The sequence below is a fragment of the Medicago truncatula genome, chromosome 8, assembly GCF_003473485.1.
Source record: "Medicago truncatula cultivar Jemalong A17 chromosome 8, MtrunA17r5.0-ANR, whole genome shotgun sequence".
Classification (NCBI taxonomy): domain Eukaryota; kingdom Viridiplantae; phylum Streptophyta; class Magnoliopsida; order Fabales; family Fabaceae; genus Medicago; species Medicago truncatula.
The window spans coordinates 45,648,223-45,672,264 of NC_053049.1; the positions used below are offsets into that span (position 1 = coordinate 45,648,223).

Genomic DNA, 24,042 nt, shown 5'->3' on the forward strand with positions numbered 1-24,042 from the left:
AGAGAGAATTATTTTATTTCTAACTTTTATATATTTTTCTGAATTAACTCAAACTCTTGTCATATAAATCGAATTTATTTAGAATATGTTTGGATTAAGGGTTTAACTTTTCCTTTTTAAATTGCGGAAAAGTAAACCCATATATTAAAGAAAAGTAAACTCACTCTCATTTTCGAAAAACCCTCAACCTAAACATAATCTAAAGATATTATTGAGGAAAGAAAAAAGTCAATAGAAATAGATATAACCCTAAGAAAATGGATAAAGCCACGTGAAGGAAGTGGCAACAACCCTACAACGAATAAGGGTTAGGATCCTCTCCATTTATGTGTTTTTCCATTTCTTCAATTTGGAGAGATAAAAACACATAAAATCTTGAAAAAAGTAAAATATAATTAATGATGGTGGAAACCACTTAGTGATAGGACCCACTATCTATTTTTTATATCTATCTCTTTCCAACTTGCAAAACTCCATTTATTTTGTTAAACGGAGAGGATATTTCACCCAATGAATACATCAAAAAAAGGGGAGAGTGTAAATAAAAATGAAAAATGAAAAATAAAAAATGTAAGATTGGGCTCACGCACCGGAATATTCGAAACGGACGGACTATATGAGAAGACATAAGATGATTTCCCGAAAACTATATATACCTATCTTTTTTCATTCTCCTAAATTTGCCCTAAAACATTTTCATCAGCCGCAACGCAACACCATGTTTTCTCATCTCATCTCTACCAAACACTCTTCTTCACTTTCTCTACTAAACACAAACGCCTCTAGGTTTTCTCTTCTATTCAATTGACTTTCATTCTTCTTACGTGGCGGCGGCTCAATCACCTAAATTCATGGGATCTGAGGGTCTTGGTAGACCCTCACACTCTAATTCAATTCACTTCTCTAACTCCTCTTCTCTAATCCAAAATGGTTCGTTACTTCTTATCTTTACCCCAATTTCATTTTTCTATGTTAATATTGTTCTTTCATTTTATCTTTTTTACCCTTGTTTTTTTTTTATTTTAAATTATTATTACTTTGAGTCTCGCTGTCATTAGCTTCTGTATGTGCTATTTTGCTGATTAATTGACAAAACTATCAAACTTTATGAAAATTGAATAATTTATAATTTTCTTTGTTTTTTAAAGAATGTAAATTTTTCGATGTGATCAATTAGGCCTCGTAATTGTCATTTCCCTTTATTTATTTTTTTATCATTTTTCATGTGTTATTCTGCTGTCTATGACCGGGATATTCATGATTTTAGCACATTCATAACTGAAAACGAACCTATTCTCGACTGATCCAAATGTTAGTCAAGATAGTGTTTTTAACCCCCCTTTGTCATTATCTGTATGTTGGATTTAACTAAAGTTTGAATTAGACGTAGCATACAAATCTTTTTTTTGAACAAGGCATACGGACAAATCTTAGTTGTTATTATGCCAGCTGTATCTATTTAGCAGCGACACCGCAGATTGTAGGCGTGTCCAGTATACGCCCCTATCGTCAAACCGAAACATGCGGTTATATTCTTTTATTCTATTTTCTCAAATTATTATCGGCATTGAAGTGACACCAAATTATTATTATCTGTCTGTTAGATAACTAAAGGCTGAACGGTACGTTTCATACGGACAAATCTAGTTGTTTTTATGCCAGTTGTATCTATTTAGCACCGACCCTTCAGATCGTAGGCGTGACTGGCTGTCCACCATGTTAGTGTCATTTTTGTGTCCGTGTTAGTTAAGTGTTTCGATTCTGTGAGAACTCTGCCAAGTGTTATTGGGTAGTGGTCGAGATGCTTACTTTCTCGAACAGTCATTACTTTGACTGTTTTGACTATTCCTCGAGTACCACCCACGTTTATTCGTTTCATGTATATCGCAGGGGTTGAATTATCCATTTTACGAGGTTTAGCTTACTAATGACAGTCTTCTTAACTTCGGAGATATTCATCATCTTTTTGTTTTATTATAATTATTGCATAATCTTATTCAATCAATGTTTTTGTGCCAGATGTTGCAAATATGAAAACGTCTGCCGAGTTTTCCTCCTGCAATGAATTTCTTAAGACTCAACCATTTAAGAGTTCCAATCAGTTCCCTCATCTCAAGGGTGAAGATTTGTCAAAAAATAAGCTCAGCGGTGATGGAAAAAGTTGTGCTCTAATTACTTCCACAATGGAAGGTGTATCATTACAACGAAAATCAGCAAAATCTAACAGGACTAACACTTCATGTTCAAAAAGGCCGCGGATGCCCCAATTAGATGATTATACGAACCCTAATGGAACTGAAGAGTTAAAGGATAGTTTCGACAGGCTTGGATCACATAATCTGAAGTGTTCTTCTCCAGGTATTATTATTATATTCTAATAAACAATCTGTGGCTTTCTGTCTACATGCTCCTAACTTGATTTTCTTTTGGCACAGAGAAAGGTCAATTACCAAAGCAGAAGGTAAATAATAGCAAACGTGGTGATAAGAAGAACTTTAAAGTCCCTTCTTCAAAGGCTAAATTTGAGTCATCCTCTATGAAAATGGCTACGACAAACTTCAATTCTGCCAGTGGAGGGAACACCTTTTTTGGTATGTAATGTAATTATCAGGGGTATTGTTCTCTTTTGTTGCAATTCTCCGGTATTCATATTGTGATTGAAATGAATGATCTAGTATATAGCTGCAGACTCATTATAACCCTTTTTTTTATCTGATTTATGAGTTTGTACTTCACAGCATATGTATTTAAGCTATTTAACGATTCAGGTCATTTCATTTAATGTTTGGGCAAAACCTATCTTAAGTTGTCTAATTGACTATTGCTTGTCTAGGTCAATTTTTTTCTTCGAAATATAAGGAAGTTCAAAATACATATGGGGATTTCTTTTTAGGAGTGTCCTGGATAGCGCCCGACCCCAAAAATGCTATAGCGGGATAGCAAAGAGCGGGACGGCAGCTATTTTTTAAAATTTTATACAACTTATGTAATTTAAATATATTCATGAAAACTTATCAACGGGCTGCAACTTACCAGTGAGAGGGTGAGAAGTGACAGTAGGGGTGAAACAGAATGAGAGAGACGGGAAAATGCTATTATGGTATTTTTTAACTGAAAAAAAAAATCCCAACTTACCGAGTCAAAAAGCCATAACAGGTCTGTTTTCATTATGTGCTTATCCAGCTTAAGAGCTACCAAACATGTTTATATTGCTTTAAAGAGATGCATTTTAACCACTATATTGTTACAGTAATGCCTTGTTTTCTCCTGAAGTTATTCCTTCTTCTACTATTTTCCAGGAATCTTGAAATCAGTGTCATTTGAACTATGTTATTTATGTTTAGTTATTTGCTTTAATTATAATTTAGAGTATTAATCTGAGCTTACTTTTTATCCGAGCATTATCAAAATAATGGCATCATAAATATGATACTATACCAATAATGTGTTCTGATCTTTCATATCATCATCAAGCTACAACTCTAAGTAACAGACACGCTTTTTGTTTTATTGATTCCTAGAGTTTAAAGCTGACATTATCTACCTGAATGCTTGTTTTTTTATTTGTTGCTGCAATTACTGAGTGGAATAGCTTAAATTAATTTCAGTGGATTTTTTGGAACTGTTTGCTAGGTTTTTATGGTCTGAAACATGATTTTCATGATGTCACAATGCTCATGGATGAGCCCCCGTTAGATGAGCTCCTTAAGGGCACGTTTGACTCCCCTGCTAGAAGCAAAGATAAAGGAAAGAAAGTATCGAATAACAATGAAAGTTTTCTGAGTTCAGTTAGAAAGGCTTGCTCAATCATTCAGTTCCCCAAACCTGTTCAGTCTCAAAATATGGAGATGGATTACTCCTCCAACAAGAAAATGTCCATTAGCCAATTTAGTCCAGTTTGTGCATTAGAAAACGTTGCTAATGAGGATAAAGAACAGTCTAGCTCAACAGATACGTCTTCATGTCAGAAGGTTAGTACGGAATGGTTTCAAGTATACATCAGTTTCTGCTTTGGTAAAATAAAATTTGAATTTATTGGACTGCTCATGAAGGCTGCACCATCGTATTTGATTTCTTTGATCACTAAAAGTAACTTACTGCTTGTGCTTGGCTTAGTTTAATTTACTTCTACTGACAATTGATCGCTATGTAATGTTACTGTTAATGTGATTTTGTACTTACTAGTGCTTGATATCCAGGATCCTTGTAGCGAAACAGAATGTACTGCTAGTCCGCTTGACTTTCCATTATGTCAACCTACGGATGTATTAGACCGGATCACACTACATCCCTTCCGAGATTTTGAGTCTTTGCTGATTGATGTCTCCAAACTTGCGATTAGTACAAAGAATAGTAATGATCTACGTTCAGGCAAGCAGGTATCTCGTCGACCAAGCTTGCCATCCTTCCCATGGTCACATGCTTTTGGCGGCAATTGTAGAACTAGTTCTGACACGCCTAGGTTATCAACAAGTAGAAGCACGTGCCAAGGTAAATGGGCAAGGATAGGTCTCATTGCCAGTTCCACAGATATTGACCGCAGTTCGTTCACAAACTTCGATTCATTTAGTTATGATCAGAGCCTTGTTCCCTCATCTGGAAATTCAGAAAACAAAGCTTTTCAATCTTTGTTAGCTAATCTTCCTTTCCGTCGGTTGGATTCTTCGTCTCCTGTAACATGTTCTAAAGATTTTCAGGTTAATAAAGGTAATAAAAACTTAAACTTCCTAAATTTTGAACTCTATATCTACTTTTTCTTTGGGTGAACTCCCCAACTTTGGGCACGTGATCATAGTAGTTATCCCGTATACTAAAGAAACACAATTAAAAGGAATCAACCTACTTTCCATCAACATCAGTCCATTTCGGATGTCCGACAAAAGATATAAACTGAGAACTCCTATTCCCGTTTCTTTAGTGTAGAAGGACTAATATGATGACACATGTCAAGGTTGAGGATGTAACTTTTTATTTAGTCGTCTCCCTCCCCCTCTTGCTTCACTTTCTCCCTTTTGGAGTCATCTAACAGATATCTATCCTGAAAATGCAGAATTTGGAGGCCAGGCTGATACTCAAGAAAATGGTATGATGTTATTGGGTAAAACACATTTTTTGCAATCGGACACTTGTTTGAATATTTCTGTACATGGTGTTTTATTTTACCTAAATAGGTTGCTGAAGTTGCTTTTATAGCAATACCTCCTGCTTAACATTTATGTTTGCAACAGATGACCGTAGCCCAACAGTATTAGCTGCTGCACAAACTCTCTGTGAAATTAAAACTCATCCACTTCGGCAGAGCTCAGATGGAATTTTAAGATGGCAAAGGAAACCTTTACACAAGGCCATGAAAACTTGCTATTTTAAATCGAATGAGAAACTTGAAGACGCACCTTCAACGTCAGTTTCACTGGTCGGATCGAATATGGTGGCTAGGAGTGTGGAGCAGATAACGACCTCAAAGAAGCCAAGGCTGTCCACAGTCGAGAATAAGAATATCGGTCACTCCAATAATGTAAAGAAAGGAGCCTGTCCGTGGCCTACATCAAAATCAGGTAGATCATTACCCCGTACACTAGTTAGGGACTCTGTTGTAGAAAACAAACGTACAAATGTGAGCATCACCAAGCAGCAACATTGTACGATGATGCCCCCACCTTCAAGGGATTTGGATAAGGCTTATGATGGCCAACATCATGTTGGAAAATTAGTATTGATGGATTGGAAAAGGGGAAGGGACAAGTCAGATTGATCAACCATTATTGACTGTAGACTCATTAGCAGCTAGGAGCTGTTGTGTGATTAGCAAATGTTTAGTATATTGAAAAGGCTGCTCTTTGTATATATTTATTGTTATGTTGTGACCGCAATGAATTTGTTGCCAATGTCTTGTCCAAGGGCAAACATGATTCAAATGTTGTAACATTAAAAGATAAAGCACAGGTGTATAAAACAGCATAATTCATTGCTTATTCTGTGATTTTGTGGGCGCGTGTGTTATGAACTGTATCTGCTATTGCCAGCTTATAGGAATAAGGCACAACGATAGAATACATTTTTAGTGCAATATATACCCCTTGGTAATGCTTGTGGTTATTTGTGGGTTACTTATATTGAATTATAACAATCAATTTTCATTCTTTTGCAATCACCTTGGTCTAGCGCAGGTAATTGAAAATTTTGGGATACCAAGTTCAATTCCTTCTTGTAACAAAACAGGACTATCGCAATTGTTTTTCTTCTTCCTATTTAAAATGCTCTTCAATGGTATGTGAGATACATAAAAACAGAAATTGGAAATAAATATATTATTATTACTCCAGGAAGTGTGTTATGTAAACATCTGATCCAGTACTAAAACAAGTGCCATTGCAAAACCAGGATCAAATCCTGGATGAACAACTAACTGAAAAACTTCAATCCCAAAAGACACATCTTTTGTATTGGTCTCCTTTCTCTTGAGTTCAGCTACTGCTCTCTTGTTCTCATCCAACACCTTACACGTTCTTCGTGCATAGGAACCTTCCACCGTAAACGCCGCTTGTCGTTTATCTGAGTCAGAAGCTACACGGTGCACGTATGCCTGAACATTGGTATTGCCGTTTAAAATATTTACACTCTTCCTTACACAACAAACTGGACTCTTTCTTGACCTTTCCAACTTACATGTTTTTCTCGTACTATGATTCCCAGTTTCTCCTTCATACACAAACCAACTATCTCCTAATCCAAGCTTCTGCAATCAAGTCACAACAACATGTCATTTATACCATTTTATAAAATCATAAATGTCATTTTATGCATGAATAAAATCAACCACAATTTAGTACGAGCAGGTCTTTGAGTCGGATACTGAGTTTATAATTGACGGTGTAGTATCTAAATCTAATAACTAACTCATTATACTATCAAGCAAAGCTGAAATCAGTAAAAAGCATAAGAAAGATGAAGAGGAAATGATACCCTTTGGCGGCGCATAGAGAGAAGAGAGTTTCCTGAAGCATCCATAAGAACAACTTCATGGGGGTGCAAGGAGTAATTATCAACACGATACACAAGGTTTCCACATGAATCTATGACTGTGAATCCTTTACAATTAATTACAAGGGATTTTTTCCAAACTGTTAGTGATGATGATGTACACAAATTTCCTTCAGTTACAATAATAGGATACCTCTTTCTCTCCAAATTATGTTCACCTTCATTTTCCTCATGAACCACTGCTCTTGACAAAAACTTGAACCTAGGAAACACCCTCATAGATATCTTTTCTCTATGTTTTTCTTCACTTCAACGTTTGTGTTGTGATCTTAGTATTTAAGAATGTGTTGATGGCTACTTAGCTAGACTATGTGTTTCAGAGGATCATTCCCTAATGTTTATTGTATTGTATTATTTATTTATATAGCATAGCAGCAATGTATGCGTGTGTGTTCACACATATCGCGTTTTTTCTAAGGTAAAAATGAGTACTAAGATGACGCACGTTGGTCCACAAATTATGCTCTTAGGGTGGACTAAGCGGTTAAGCACACGGGATTTTTTTTGGAAGCAAGAAAGAAGAATAGACACGGAATGTTGAATAGGACCACATGCATTGTGCTTCTTTTACCTATTTTAACTTCTTTTTTTTTTTACAACTTGTAATTTAGAAACAAGTTGAAGTATATAAAGATGGCTAAAAGACTAATGTGTAGCTATATAGAATAATTCTAGGTGTTCTGTCAAATTAAAATTCCAGGTGATCATCATTTGATGATTCGTTCATATTTATTTGGATTTTTCGATCAGTAAGGAATCCCAAAATTAATTAGAGAAGGGATCAACTATCAAAGTTAGAATAAGCGTTAATAATAAGAACTCTACAATGATGATATTTTATTATTTTGTATAGATACAAATTTAAAGATGAGCCGATTGTTTCACTTAAAACTTACCCATGTTATCAAGATCGTTGGATCTACCGAGAGATCCAAAATCGAGTTATGGAAACTAATTGTTTAGACTTCAAGTTGTTCACTTTGGCTTGATAATGAGTACTCACAATTTTGTTCTTCCTAGAAAATATTGGTTGGTTTGAGGGAGGAGTGTGAGTGTTGTTTATAAATTCTTTTTAGCATCGATTTCTAAGTGTATGTTTGATGAATGGAGAAGTCACGGGTACAAAGTTACATTGAGAAAGAAGCTATAGACAGTAGCTTTACAATTTTACGGTGAAAAAGAAGTAAACGTGAGACAACGGTGGTCCACCAGGTAACCAAACACAAGCTAATTTGAAGTTAAAGAGCTATTGTAGTTCCTTGAACATGATATATGTTCGATCTCTACCTCACACGTCAATGTTCCGGTCTCAAATCCACAATATTGTTTTTGAGGTATTATCCACTTTGTGTCTTGTGTATGACTCCACAGTTTTATCATTTGTAAAAGATGTCCGTAACATTTAGGAGTATGGGTATTGTTTATAAACCACTCTTAATTTCAATTCCCAAACAATGTCAAGAAAAAGGACTAGTTTTAGTGTGCGTTTGGTTGTGAGGTGAGAATAATTGATTTTGATATAATTGATTATGTATAATTGATTTTGGTGTGTGAAAATCAATTCTAAAATATAAAACTATAAATAAGATGAATCGATAATGGAGAAAGAATCAATCATATTCGACAACAACCGAATATGTCAGAATCAATTTTACACTTTAAAATTAATTTTAATCCTTCTAAAAATGGAATCAAACATATCAAGTGAAGATCTTATAGAAAGAAATTAATATGTTGAAAGCCCAAAAACTAGAAAAAGGGAAATTACCAATTCAACAAAGTGACATACTTACATCTATTAATAAGTTGGTCTTTTATGTACGTACGATTAAACCAAGAAAAGAACTGTGTTAGTTAGAGAGAGATATTTCGTGAGATTCAACAAGAAAACCATTAAGAATCCATTTAAGAGTGACACGTGGGGTGGGTGTGGGGCGGCAAGGTATAATAAAAAGAGAAATAATATTTGTACAATTCATTTTATGACAACTTTTGCACAACTTTCTTTCTCATACTCTTAAATGACATTTTTATTATCTCTCTCCATTGTTTTTGACCAATAAAAAGAGAGGAAAAACAAGGTTATCACCAAAATTATCGTCAATTAAATGTACAAATATCACTACTGGTAAAAATTCGAAACACTTATATCTTGCTTTCAAAGGTTCTTTTGCTAATGATATTTCTTTGCTACACCTACCGCTGTCTGTAATCTTTGGAAAGAGACGGAAATCAGAACATTAGAATGAGATCAAATTTGTAGTATTCTAACTTTTTTTTTTTGGCACAAGTAGTATTCTTTTTAACTTTTAAACCACAATTTTGTGATTAAATCAACTTAATTTCATTGCCACACAAAAATAAAAAGAAGGGCATAATGTCAAGAAAAGTTGAAGTGGAGTGACCGACCACAAGGACTTCCAACCTTCAGTTGGGTCCAGATGCAAATTCCACGTGATATATCTGCAAATATTTCAAGCAGAGTGGACCTTATGCCGTAATTTTGACAGTGAAAGCAATGCAACCTATCGAGTAATTTCTTCAATCACAACTATTTTCTGTACTCTCTTTCCTTTATTTCAATAGTTATTTATTTGTAAAAAAACAATTTTGTCTTGGTTTCTGAGTAATATTTGTATTTTAAAAATTAACTCTAATGCCCCACTCACAGTCACAACTACGTCCTTTTCTTCTAAACAAACAAAAATGACACAAGCAAGGTCTCAAGCAAGTAGCAGTTGCAGCGTTACATTACAAAACTGTCTTTCATAAAACAGAGAAAGATAAATAAAAGGAGTTGAAAAAAGAGAAGCTTATAAATAAATAGTTATGGTATTGTACGAAAACAAAATATTTATTGGTATTGTAAAATAAAATACAAACGTCTATAAATCTTGGTTCAAACAAAAAAATTGCAGAAATTATGAGGTTGGACGCTGTGACCGAAGTTTGAACCTTGATTCCCCTACTTATGTGTAAGTTTCAATTGTTATTTGTCATTTCTTCTATTTATCAAATTAAAAATATATATAAATGAGACCATTTTTTTTAAAGAGAAATGATATTTGAACATCCATTTAGTGATAACTTTTGCAACAATTTTCTCTCTCATACTCACATTATTTTTTACTTTATCTCGTTATTGCTATGGTTTCTGTGTCAATACCACTATTTTCTTTGTAAAATATGGTTGTTATATAAGTTATCATCAAATTGGTTGTTCAAATAACACTTCTCTTTTTTAAATATACTGCCTTATATTGTAGGACTAAAGAGTAGTTTGCTTGGAGATACAATTTTAAACTATTTCTTAAGGTAAACTATTAACATGGTTTAAATATGTTTTTCATCCTTAAGAAATCGGGATATTTTAAGTTTAATCTTTACTTAATTTTTAGGCTTAATACATCTCCTGATCCCTTAACTTATTTTATTTTTTCAGTTTGATCCCTTAACTATAAAGTGTGTTAATTTGGTCTCACAAGTCTTTTGTCGTTATCTACTTTGGTCCTCACAATTAATTTTTTGATGGATAATATTTTTAATATGATTATAACCGTTAGATTGAAGGTCCATAGTATATTACAGTGAACCACACATATCTAATTTTTTTCCCTTCTCTTCTTGTCCTTTCCTGTTCCTCCTCTTGATCTTAATCATCTTCAACATTGTTCATATAAAACCCAGAAAATTTCTTCATCACAATTAGCAACAACATCAACCTTTTCATAACCATAATCACCTAGATCTCAATTTCACCAACAACACACCAACAACAACCTCAACATCATAATCTTCATCAATCACTTTCTTATCTTCCATATTCATCAATAACAATAATAACTCAAAGTTGTATTCTTGTAAGGTAGGAGAAATTAGAAATCAAAACTCAAAAAAATTCTTGTCACTCTCTCTATGTTATCTTCTTCTTCTTCCATCACTAATTGATAACCATCAAAAGGGAAACCCATTTCGCCAGATTTTGCTCTTTCCTTGGCATGGCACTGTAATAAATTGAAAGAAAGCAATATCATCATTCAAATGAAACTACACCTCAGTTTCAGATTCAAATGAAGCATGCCTATCGAAAGGTTTCCTTCCCGTTAACAATTCCAGAAGCAATACGCCAATACCCCAAAGGAAAATACATATCTCCTTCACATCCTTCAACATAATCACCATTTTAATGTTTTTATTCTGTTTGACCCTTTTATGTTTGGCCCCCTAATAGATCCTGTTCATACTCAGATTCATTCACAACAACACCTCAAATTCAGATTCAGACTCCAAAGGAAGAAACGAAGCAAAAAGAGAAGGAAGGCGAGAGATAGGGGTTTTGGCTACGGTGGTTTTTCTTTTCTTTTCTTTATACATGGTTTAAGTTTGTGTTTTGATTATTAAAAATGATGAAGGATGACAATATTCATGGATGAAATTAGATGACGGTGGTGGTGTTGATTTAAGTTAAAATACATGGGCTTTAGTTTTGGAAGTTTGAAGAAATAAAAAATAAAAGTTTATTGATTTATTTAGGATTTTTTTTGAGATTATGGTTGTGGTAGTAATTTTTTTTTAGGAATGATTATGTTGATGAAGATGAAGAAGAAGATGGGAGAAGATGATAAAGAAAGGTGAGAAAAATATTAGGTGTTGGTGGTTTACAATAAAATACAATAGACCCTACATCATCCAACAAATCTCTTTTAAAGAAAAATCTATGCTGGACCACTTTTAAACATGGTTCATCTTAAATATTTGATGTTAAAAATTGACGGAAAGGACTAAAACAGTAAACGGCAGAAGACTTATAGGACCAAATTGACACACTTAATAGTTAAATGATTAAACTGAGAAAATAAAATAAGTTAAGGGATCGAGGGATGTATTAATCCTAAATTTTATTATCGTATAATCCCTACGAAATATTTCTGCTTTCAATTTCCCGTAGTGGCGGGAGGATGGAATATCCAATTGACAGAGGCTACTTTTCTCCCTTTTGAAGTCAACAATACTTCAAATCCCTCAATAGAGTGGGTGAATTCTCTGTTAAATCGGCGTACAAGTTCCTCAAAAAAAGACATGAGATTTTAAATTCTAATCTATCAATCATAACACAGGAAAATATAATTTGGTCTAAACCGATGTGGCGTAATGAGATGCCTTGTTTAAGAGAAGTAAACTGTTTCCCTTTGTGCTGCTTATGTGACCAACACAACGAGACAATTGATCATTTATTCATGGATTGTGAATGAGTCAAAACAGTATGGTTTGGTTCAACCATGGGAGTGGACATAAGAGATGTTTTGAGGGTGTGGACATGCCAAATGCTATAACAGTTTACAACAGAGCTGTGAAAGCAATCCATGAATTTTAATTTGTGTGATGGGCTCATACAACAGGTGATTACTCACCCAATTTTGGTACCGGTATATAATTTTAGATGGACTCAACCTGCGAACGATTTTTTTCAAATTGAATGTGGATGCAGCGGGACCTAATGAGGATGGTAAATGGGACGCAGAGGGTGTAGTTGTCGCAGCAGCAGGAGGTATGGCAGGCAATATTGAAAGGAATCGAGCTCGCGAAGGACTTATTGTACCTCCTCAAACTTAGTGTAGAATCAGACTCATCTAATGTCATTGCCGCTATTAACGACTCACAACAGAAATATCTTACTTTAAAATTTCCATATATGCGAATCAAGCTGCTCATTTCTTAGTTAAATTATTTGCTTTTACATCTTGTTCTGAATTTGATTGGGTTGAAGAAATTCCTCCTTGTATTTATGCTATCGTGCCTTTTGATTTATTTTCACCTTTTTTTTTTATCAAGGATTTATTGTCACCTTTGATTTAATAAAAACAGTCACTTTAACAACAATAAAAAACATGTAGTTTAAAAGTGGTTTATTTCTGAAATGTTTACAACATTATAAAAAAGTTCATTCCCAAAAAATGAATTCAAAATTTAATATATTTGTTCAGATTTTCGTTTCTTTTACGTTTAAAAAAATTATATTTAATTCATCAAAAGTTAAAAAAATCTAAATTTAAGTAAATAAATTTGGCTTTTGCATAGACTAAATTTGCATGTAGAATTTTTTTTAAGGACTAAAAAACAACTACAAGAAATTAACTAACAAACAATTTTAAAAGATCTTCGTTTTGCAAAGATTAACAATATATTTAACCGTTACTAAAAAGAAAAAAAGAAAACAAGAATGCAGGGACATAAACTAATACCTAACAAAAGAAATAAAGAAGCTTTCAAAGATAATAGCATTTTGAAATACCATTAGAACTAATGTTGTAACCACTATCAATATCTTTTTACTTGCCAAATTTTCAAATTTTTCTTACGAGCCTTGGATGAATATTGAGTAAAGTTGGCGTCTCCAACATTAGTAGTTGTAACAATATCCTCCCCAGTATCAAAATGCAAAACTAGCTTTTTGCTAAAACCAGAAATGGAGAAAATAACATAGCAATAGAAAATATTGTAGAAAATAAATCGTAAATCATGGTAGTATGTTGACTTATGAGGGGAGCCTGATGATCCTAATATTGAGTTAAGAGCAACCCTATAAAGAGAATTTACTCTACATTCTTATATAAAATCTTACGGTATATGTACAAACCATCTTTATCCAAAATCTTTTTTTTTTTTTTTGAGAAAATCTTTATTCAAAATCTTAAAGTATTAAGTAGACTCTAATATCAAGGTTGGTCATTTAAAGAGCTCGAGATATCATCCACAAATGACCAAAAACAACTACACAAATGAGTTATACGCTACCCATGGTAGTCAAAACCGGACCGGACCGGCCGGTTGAACCGATTGAACCGGGAACCGGACTTAACTCCAGTCCGGTAAGGCATGAAAACCGGAAACCAAACCGGAAAACCGGTGCAAAACCGGACAAAATCGGAAAACCGGCGGTTCATCCGATTCTACTAGTCGGACCGCGTTTTGTCATTTCATCAGAGGGAAACGAAGTGAAACGTTGAAATGTAATATAGAAGAAGAAATAGAGGATATGAGGGTATCATACACTGCACTATGAAGAACAAGGAAATAGAAAAGGAAGATGAACATGAAGGATATGATAGAGAGATGGATTGAAGAAAGTGTGCGGCGGCTCCTTCTTATGTATATGTAAATTATTGTGTTAGTTTTATGTAAAAATTTAATATTAAGCTCTCTAGAATTAATAAAAGTAATATATTTGAATATAAAACTAATATATGAGTATCACCGGTTTGACCCCCGGTTCGATCCCGGTTGAACCTTTGAAGCTCGAACCCCTATCTATACCGGTTTAATGTCCGGTCCGGTTTCGATTACCTTGACGCTACCCCTTAACCCAAACTTTTAAAACATTAGATATATGAATCTTTTCACTTATAAATTGCTGAATATTCACTTATTTATACGATATGATGAGACTTTATGTACCAACATAGTCACCGTTTGGCCTGACTTTTTTTTCCAGCTTTTTTACATTTTTAAGGAGAAGTTAGGCCAAACACAATATCAATAAAGTACCTTCGAAAAAAAGTACTTTTTTTAGAATGCATAAAATTGAATGGAATGAGCTTCAACCAAAAGTTGTTGAATGCTACTTCAAAAAACCACTTCTCTGTAATTTATTTCACAAGCATTTCTCTTCAACTCACGCATGCAACCTTATCTTTTATTTTTAATATTATATTTTTATTTGTTTTTTTCTTCCATTTAATTTTTTTTAACCGGTTCATATAATTTTTTTTAAAGGATGATCAATTTAATTTTATTATCTATTTTTGAAGGAATTTTATTATCTTTTTATCACTTATATATATTTAATTTTAATATCGTTTAATTATCAAAATCTCACAAATATTTTTATTCATGTTGTCATTGAATAACACCAAATATTTTTATTCCCTTTCTTCAACCTCACAAATATACACACACATTAGCGTTTAGAGTAATATTTTATGTCTGTTTTTTTTGTTACGCTAATGCGTATAATTTTTTCAGTGTTGCGTAATGTGTACAATTATTATTTTTATAAAATTTTGATTTTAATTAAAAGTACTAGTATAGATGCCTAAAAAATTATACTTATATATATTTTACACATTTATATTGTAACAAAATATGCATATCTTTTTCTTATTAAAAAAACTAAACATATCTTTTTCAATGACACCAACAATGTAACAAATATAATATCATATAATATAAATTCTTATCTTTTTAAATGACACCAAAAATATGATATTCTTATAACAAAATTTGTTATACATATAATTGGAAAAGAAAAAACAAACTATTCTCTAGCTTAACTCAATTGATATAGAAAATGTATAAATATATATGCAAGGTCGTGGGTTCGAACTCTGGACACCACAAAAAAAAACTTCAAAGTTTTGTACAATATTTTGCTAAACAACTTTTAACTTAAAAATAACTTTAGAACTAAAAAAAATAAAGAAACCAAACAACTTTAGTTTTTTTCTTAAAGAGCTTTATTTTAACTTTGTTTTAAAGTAGCTTCTAGACCGAAAAAAGTCTGACCAAACGGCATAGTATAGGAAAAACATAAACTTAAATTAACAAGAATGAGATAATAAGAATCGTGCACACAATAATTGATCATGGGGTTCAGACCATGAGAGTATATGGAATAATGTGAGTTGCTGGTAATTTTGTGGAATTGTTGAAGAATTAGGAGTTTTTGGGTAATTATTTTACGATAAATTAGACTCAATTAAAGAATCGCAACATCAATTTAAATTTTTTAATAAGTATATTTTTGTCAACTCAGTAGAACACATATGCATTTTTCCATTGTTAGATTCTACAAAAGACCCAAAGTGAAGGAATTTGAAATAAGGGAGGTTGAATAAAAAAAATAGCATGGAAGCGAATGACATTCAATAATCAAAATTTAGGATATTTTTTTTTAAATAAATGAGATATAAAAGCTAACAAAACAATTCATCATAACTTTGGGACTTCCAAGGGATCTTACACTAGGTTTTATCACCATATTAGACTAAGATACCATACAAGTGAGATTGATATCACATATTCACACAAAACCTTAAGCCAGTAGTATGTATATGAGTCATCTCACTTATATGTTATTCAAAATCTACTCTTCTATCCACTATAGAATTTTAACTCACACTTGACACATTAATATCTCTTATTCAAGTTTGCAACTCTCTGTGTTCATAATTACGTGACATAGTCAGATAATATCAAATGAAGACACCATATATTTAAAAAGGTTGGTTGGTGATGGTTTCATTGAGGGAGGTTTATGTTTCTTTCTCACATGAGAAGAGAGAAAAGAAATTAGAAGTAAGAAAAAAGATTTGAACATGAGAGAAGATAATGGAAAAAAAAAATCATTGTGTGTTTTGTTTATGAAGGTATAGAAAACAGCGTGAGTTGTATGATAAATCTATGAGTTTACTCAAGGAGTTGGAGATTCTTTGGACAACTATTTTACCAAAAAATTAGATTCAATTAAAAAAACACCACATATTTTTAAATATCTAATAAGCATATATTTATCAACCGAACATAACACATTGACAATTTTTCATTATCATTTGCCACAAACGGCCAAAAGTAAATAAATTTGAAATAATTGAGGTTGAATGAAAAATTCACAGGAAAGAGAATGACATTCAAAAATAAAATTTTAAGATTGAAAAGTTAAAGACTTAATTGCATATTTAGTCCCATATTTTCAGCAACTCATGAATTGGTCCGTTCATTTTAAAATCACTCAGCTTCACTACTAGAAAATGCAAAATTAGTGACGGAAAAAATAAAATCCCTCATAAATTCCTTGATCGCAAAATTTAGTAACATAATTAGGGAGAGATTTCATGTTATCCCTCACTAATTTTTGTTTTTTTAGTAGTGTTTTGGTCCCTTTATGCTATTTTTAGACTAGAAAACAATGATGTGACATATTTTAGATGACATTGCATTTAGTCTGATGATGTAGAATGATCAATACCCATGTAATTACATGAAAACTCCTCTAAAGTTTTAATTTAAATATGACATATCACCATTTTTAAGTTCAAAAATCTGAAAGAGGCACCTTGTAATTTTGAAATGGAAGGACAATTTCCGTGAGTGAGTGAAAATAGAAGAACCAAAACTGTAATTAAGCCAAAATTAAACAAATGACATTCAAAAACTAAAAAAATAGTTCATCATATTGTCGTGAGTTTCGGGGCATCCTACATTGAGTTTGATCATCGCGTTAGATTAAAAGAAATCAAACAAGTGATTAGACACCACATCTTCACCCTAAAGCTTAAAGTAGTAGGTATATGAGTCATATAATTTATATGTTGTTCAACATCTACTTTAATTTAATATTAAAATTAAATAAATGGCATCTAAAAACTAACAAAACAGTTCATCATAATGTTCAGAGTTCAGTAACAAAAAAAAGAGTCTAGAGTTCTGATGGAGACTACAATGAGTTGGATCATCATGTTATGTTAAGGTTAATCATACAATTGACAGCACATCATCATCCAAAATCTTAGTGTATTAGGTATATCGATCATCTCACTTATATGTTTCTTAACATTTACTTTTGCATCCAGGGACATATCTAGACATTGGATACATGTGAGGCTAAAATAGTACATCAATGTATTAAAATTTTAAATTGTCTCTGATTGTACACTTATTAGTCAAAATAGTCCCTAACATTCAAATACTTCATTCCCTGGACTATTTTTATAATATATATAAAAAAAATAGGGAAGGGCATGTAGGGCTTTAGCCCCACATAGTCCTAACATAGATCCGCCATTGATTTCATACAAAGTGAAATTTTTACTAACACTTGACACAATATCTGTGTTCCACCACCAAGAACTTCTCCCCCGCAATATTATACATAAATAACATACCATCGTTGGACTTTCTGGAGGAGCCAGCACCGATCGATCGACACATTTGAGAAGGAACAACCACACAAGTGAGAATGATACTGCATCTTCATCCAAAAATTTCATGCTTAAGTATTATATCTTTTTTCTTCCGCTTCTTAGTTAATAAACCTCCGTTTTTTTTATCCCATGTTTGAATTTAACTGACACTAGATACATCATAATATTGTCTCCCTCGACTATGACGAAATTCTAGCCCGTGCTTGGCACGGGTGTCCATACTAGTAGTATATATATATATAAAGTAAGGTTTTTTATGCCACGTGTCACTTCCACGTTTATTTGTAATATTTTTATTATTTTTCTATTTTTTAAAACCAATATTTGATTTGGCATATTTCAACAAACTTTTGATCTTATCTATTAAATATTTTACTTTTTTATTGAATTCCTAATATTTTATGTAACAGAAATATCTCAACAAATTACATATGATACCCTTCAACTATAAATCATCAATCTATCAATCAATCAATAGTATAGTATATATATAAAGTAAGTTTTTTATGTCATGTGTCACTTCCACGTATATTCGCAATATTTTTATTATTTTTCTATTTTTTAAAATCAATATTTGATTTGGCATAAATATCTCAACAAACTTTAGATCGTATCTATTAAATATTTTACTTAATTTTTTGATTGAATTCCTAATATTTTATGTAACAGAAATATCTCAACAAAAATAAATAACACAAATTCCTAAAAGTTAATTTTATTATATATGTGTTAATATTTTTACTAAATTCAATTAATTTTATCTGTATGTGCATCTATAAATTTACGAGTATTTATAATATGGTATATTTTATTATATTTGTGTGTATTTATTAAGATATTCATCCTATTCCAATCCGTGATAAATTTTATTTTCGGATATCATACATATAATTTTTTTATCTTCTTAAATATGTCTAACCAGGGCAACACCGGATAAATACACTAGTTCAACATAAATCAAAGAATTCAATTTCAATTACTAGAAAAACCCTTGGTTCTTATCCCTTTTAATGCTCAAGATGAAAAAAGGAAAAAGAAAAATAACAAAGAACTCAAGTTTTCTCACAAATCCTTGATCCTTTACTCCATGATTTTTTTTCTTGATTCATTCAGCAATAGTGTTTCTTTTCACCGATTATGCTTCTTTTGTTGACCTTTTTGGTTGTTTATTTTTCACACTACCGATTTGTCACGCGCTTAATTTCGAATTATATAGTCTTAAAAACGTAAAACACACTTCTAAAGTCCAAACCATCCAAAACACCCCATTTTTCATATTTTATAATCCAAATAAGGTGCGCGGGAATATTTAAGTGTGAGATTAGAAATTGTCAACCTTTTTTTACTACGCAACCACACTTCCATAATTTGCCAACTTGGTATTTTTTGCCATTACTTTTCACACACTGTAAGTTTTTCATCTGTCCTATTTGACTTCTAAAATTTAGAACATTTTAATGTGTTTTGGAAGTTTTTATGTGGTGTTTATGTTGTTCGGGTTGTATAATCTGAACAAAATAGGATGCACGAGAAATCAGTAGGGTGGGAAAAGAAGAAGACGATATTTCGTTTCTTCTAAGGAATAATAAGCCCAACATTAAAAATAAGCCCAAAATTAAGGAGAGTATTACTTTTCTCACCCTATAGGATTCTCGCGCGCCCTATTTTTTTCTTCCAAAAATGCCCTTGAAGTTTCTGGATTTTATAATCCGGAATGATGTTTTCCTTTGTTAAAGGGTGGAAAAATGAGTTACGGATTTTTCCGAATTTTGTAATCCGGAAATCTCAAAAAATAGGGCGCGTTACATGATTTTTTTCAGATTACATAATCTGAACACCCCCTAAAAACCCTTTTTTTCATGGTGCTGTTGCAATCCGGATTACGTAATCCGGACATCACCATCACCAATTTTGAACATGTTTGTAACATGGATAGTCATTTCAAGGACAATATTAATCTTCCTAGCTTTCGTCCTTGTGTTTTTATGATCAAGACTCCCTTAGAAAGGACTTCTTACGGGACTCCGCCCTCAAAATCCAAAGTTCCATCATTTAGACCCTTTTTTTTCATGGTGCTAATGCAGTCCGGATTACGTAATCCAGACAGCACCAACACCAATTCTAAAAATGTTTGTAACATTGATAGTCATTTTAAGGACAATATTAATCTTCCTAGCTTTCATCCTTGTGTTTTTATGATCAAGACTCCCTTAGAAGAGACTTCTTACGGGACTCCGCCCTCAAAATCCAAAATTGCATTATTTAGATCCTTTTTTTTTTCATGGTGCTAATGCAATCCGGATTACGTAATCTGGAGTGCAAAGAGGCATTTTTAAAAATTTTACAAGACGTTCGAGAAGGAAACAGGGTGGGAAAAGTAATACTCACTTAAGAAAGATCAAAAGGCCCAACAAAAAGAAATAAGTCTAAGGTGTCTTTGATTTACGAGTCACACCCCCACCTTTATAAATTACTAGTATAATACTAAAAGGTTTTTTATTTTATTTTTTGTCAAGTAGCATAGCGGTTAGAATTCAATTTTTTCAAGGTGAATAAGGGAGATGTCCGGAGTTCGAACTCTAACCCATACATATAACAATGTATGTCGTTGCTAACTGAGCTATGCTCACGGGAACAATACTAAAAAGTTTTTAAAATTTGTTTTATGAGACTACTTAATATGAACCCTCTCCAAGTTAGTCCATTTTTTGTTTTGTTATCGTCAAACTTTGTGAGACACATGGAAGAACAAATTTTAGTGCATGAATGCTACGAATTTCAATGAGGACTATTTGCTTGAAGACGTGTATATGGATCCTTCATCTCCCTTTACCCTATGAATTAAATCAGGAAAGACATCCACTCTGAACGCGTGGACTAGAATTATAGAAGGACCTTTCCAAGTATGCATGCATACCTATATTTCTTCACACTCCATTAACAACCTCAGTCAAGGTCAACACCAATTCCATGACTCTTTATTCATAGTTCTCACCTCATTGTCTTGCTTTAGTCTTAGCGTATTTGCTCATCCAACTTTCTTGTTAGTATTTTCTTTTACATACTCCTCTTTTCCTTGGAAACTAGTTACAAACCCGTGCGAAACACGGGTTGAATAACGTATTTTATAAAAATTTAACTTCGAAAGAGAAATCTTATAAATTACGGAAAGTTGTTGTCATTTATAAATGGAAAAATCAAAGTTGCGTTAACCAAAATTTTGCAATACAGAGTCTAAAGCACTACATAAAAAATAACATAACAACTATTGTAATCTCTTATTCCTTAAAGTTAATCCGAACGCAAAATTTTGCCCTAAATTTAACCTAACTTCTTTGCTTAATTTTATTGTATTAACCTTATTTAATTTAATTAAAATGTAAACGTTAATTGTTAGGGAAATCAACATAAAAAATCGCTCCTAATTTTTCTCCTTAATTTTACTAAACAAATTATATTAACCCTAGATTTAATTTATGCAAAATGTCATCTCTTATTTATAAACGTTAACCCGTGACGCAATATTAACCCTAAATTTAACCTAATTTTTTCGTGTGACTTTTAACCCTAGATTTAATTTATGCAAAATGTCATATCTTATTTTTAAATGTTAACCCGTGACGAAATATTAACCTAGATTTAATTTATACATAATGCCATCTCTTATTTCTAAATGTTAATCCATGACGCAATATTAACCCTAGATTTAACCTATTTTTTCGCGTGACTTTACTATATTAACCCTAGATTTAATTTATGCAAAATGTCATCTCTAATTTTAACCTAATTTTTCCCTCCACACTTTTGCATTTAATGTTTATCTAAAGTAAAATAAAATGATGTTCCCAATTATATGTTGTTTTTTTGGAAAGGAATAACCGTTAACCCCTCTCGCTATACTTAACATAATCTCTTACTTATAAATGTTAACCCGTCTTGCTATACTTAACCTATTTTATTTCTTAAAATTAACCCGAACGCAAAATTTTGTCATAGATTTAACCTAACTTTTTTGCTTAATTTTACTGTATTAACCCTATTTAATTAACCATGTTTAATTTAATCAAAATGTTAACGTTAATTGTTAGGGAAATCAAAATAAACAAATCGTTTCTAATTTTTCTCTTTAATTTTACTAAACAAATTATATTAACCTTATATTTAATTTATGCAAAATGGCATCTCTTATTTCTAAATGTTAACCCATGACGCAATATTAACCCTAGATTTAACCTAATTTTTACGTGTGACTTTACTATATTAACTCTAGATTTAATTTATGCAAAATGTCATCTCTTATTTCTAAATGTTAACCCGTGACGCAATATTAACCCTAGATTTAACCTATTTTTTCGCGTGACTTTACGATATTAACCCTAGATTTAATTTATGCAAAATGTCAGCTCTAATTTTAACCTAATTTTTCCCTCCACACTTTTACATTTAATGTTTATCTAAGGTAAAATAATAACCTTAGATAATCACGACATAAAAAAAATTCTTCGAAAGAAAAGATGTTAAAACGACAGGACATTGTGATTCATCATAAAATATGTATGGGCTGATTTAGAGATCATATAATCAATTTATGAGATTAGGAATTGACATAATATTTAGGAAGAAAGCAATTGGAACGAAAAAGGAACCAATAATGTGTGAATTATGATTGCATATTATCCAAAATTATAAAAAAGAGTGTTGTTGTTGTAGAGTTACCAAAAAACGATTGATATCCATATTTACATCAGATGAAATCTAACATAGAAGTAACATCGGTGAGTAAAAATAATCTTGTCTAGGATTAGAGTTAAGGTGATATGTTGAAAGTGCGGATCATGAACACCAAATATTTATTTGGGAACTACTTGAACGTGCATATTTTTAAAAGTTATTAAAAATATAAAAATTGGAAAATAATTAAAATTTATTAAAAATATAAAAATTAGAAAATAATTAAAAAAAAAATTGATTAGGATATTTTTGAGGTTGTGATGATTAAACGATATTGAAATTAAATATATAAGTGATAAAAAGATAATAAAATTTCTTTGAAAAAAAGATAAAATTAAATGGAACCTCCTTAAAAAATTAAATGGAACGGTTGAAAAAAATAAAGTTAAATGGAAGAAAAAAACATATTGAAATATAATATTAAAAAATAAAGAAAAAGTTCACAACGTGAGTTGAAAAGAGGTGTCTGTGAAATAAATTGTCGAGAAGTAGTTTTTTAAAGTAACATTCCACAGCTTCTGGTCAAAGCTCATTCCATTCAATTTTATGCGTTCAAAAAATGTTGTCTTTTTAGTAAGTACTTAATTGATATTGTGTTTGGCCTACTTCTCCTTAAAAATGTAGAGAAGTTTGAAAAAAGTCGGGTCAAACGATACCTTAATCTCCCACAACGGCAATGTAGAAGCAACTGAATTTGGGAGAAAATAGTTAAAAATATAAAAATTGGAAAATAATTAAAAGTTATTAAAAATATAAAAATTAGGAATTAATTAAAAAAATTGATTAGGGGCTAAAATGGAAATTCATAGGCCAACCTCAAAAAAAAAAACTCAACCAATTAATAATTTATCAAATTGTCCCTTATAGGAGCAAAATGGTAAATTCATGGGACATTTATTTTTACATTTATTATTATATATTAGTATTAGTATATAGAAGAAAAGGAGTTCCAACATTTTAATTTTGGACGTACAAGACCAAGAGAACCTTATCTATGTTTTTTTTTTCTTTCCCTTTTTAGACTTATTATGGAAGACTTTTGGTATCCCAATAATGCTTTGAATGGTGGTAGTAATAGTTCACTTTTGAACACAATGCATGATGCATCTCTCCCTTTTTTTTATGCAACGATGCAATCTTATTTAACGTCCATTTCCTTCCATCGGGTTATAATAAAAGAATGCAGAACTGTCAAATGGGCCGGCCCGACCCAGCCCACCTCGGTTAGGTGGGCCAGCTCATATAAATGGGTCTGAGTGAGTCGGTCCACTTGGTTCATGGGCTATTAAAA

General features: G+C 32.0%; 2 protein-coding genes and 1 long non-coding RNA gene across 4 annotated transcripts; 2 read left to right on the top strand and 1 right to left on the bottom strand.

The window, feature by feature from the left end:
• Positions 1-648: 648 nt before the first annotated feature.
• On the top strand, positions 649-6,067 carry LOC25502118 (uncharacterized). Of its 2 annotated transcripts, none has more exons than XM_024772507.2 (7): positions 649-930; positions 2,020-2,358; positions 2,436-2,591; positions 3,634-3,971; positions 4,200-4,707; positions 5,051-5,098; positions 5,229-6,067. In XM_024772507.2, the coding sequence occupies exons 1-7, from the start codon at positions 852-854 to the stop codon at positions 5,750-5,752; spliced, it is 1,992 nt and encodes a 663-aa protein (XP_024628275.1). In that variant the 5' UTR covers positions 649-851; the 3' UTR covers positions 5,753-6,067. The 2 variants fall into 2 exon arrangements, with proteins under 2 accessions (XP_024628275.1, XP_024628276.1); XM_024772508.2 differs by having other exon boundaries at positions 650-930; positions 5,051-5,083.
• Positions 6,068-6,171: 104 nt separating this feature from the next.
• LOC25502119 (protein LURP-one-related 8) lies at positions 6,172-7,455 on the bottom strand. The gene is made up of 2 exons (XM_013591670.3): positions 6,964-7,455; positions 6,172-6,736 (listed from the first exon to the last, which is right to left on the bottom strand). The coding sequence occupies exons 1-2, from the start codon at positions 7,258-7,260 to the stop codon at positions 6,332-6,334; spliced, it is 702 nt and encodes a 233-aa protein (XP_013447124.1). The 5' UTR covers positions 7,261-7,455; the 3' UTR covers positions 6,172-6,331.
• Positions 7,456-12,377: 4,922 nt separating this feature from the next.
• Positions 12,378-12,868, top strand: LOC120577332 (uncharacterized). The gene is made up of 2 exons (XR_005643385.1): positions 12,378-12,440; positions 12,530-12,868. It is a non-coding gene; the product is annotated as an uncharacterized lncRNA (long non-coding RNA).
• Positions 12,869-24,042: the final 11,174 nt, after the last annotated feature.

What these genes read in the sequence shown, in the direction of transcription:
- LOC25502118 (XM_024772507.2), top strand. Translation starts at nt 852, where the DNA reads ATGGGATCTGAGGGTCTTGGTAGACCCTCACACTCTAATTCAATTCAC. An exon ending in TGGAGGGAACACCTTTTTTG is followed by an intron (nt 2,592 to 3,633) that starts GTATGTAATGTA and finishes ACTGTTTGCTAG; the next exon opens with GTTTTTATGGTCTGAAACAT. An exon ending in AGATTTTCAGGTTAATAAAG is followed by an intron (nt 4,708 to 5,050) that starts GTAATAAAAACT and finishes CTGAAAATGCAG; the next exon opens with AATTTGGAGGCCAGGCTGAT.
- LOC25502119 (XM_013591670.3), bottom strand. Translation starts at nt 7,260, where the DNA reads ATGAGGGTGTTTCCTAGGTTCAAGTTTTTGTCAAGAGCAGTGGTTCAT. An exon ending in TCTCTATGCGCCGCCAAAGG is followed by an intron (nt 6,737 to 6,963) that starts GTATCATTTCCT and finishes ACTTGATTGCAG; the next exon opens with AAGCTTGGATTAGGAGATAG.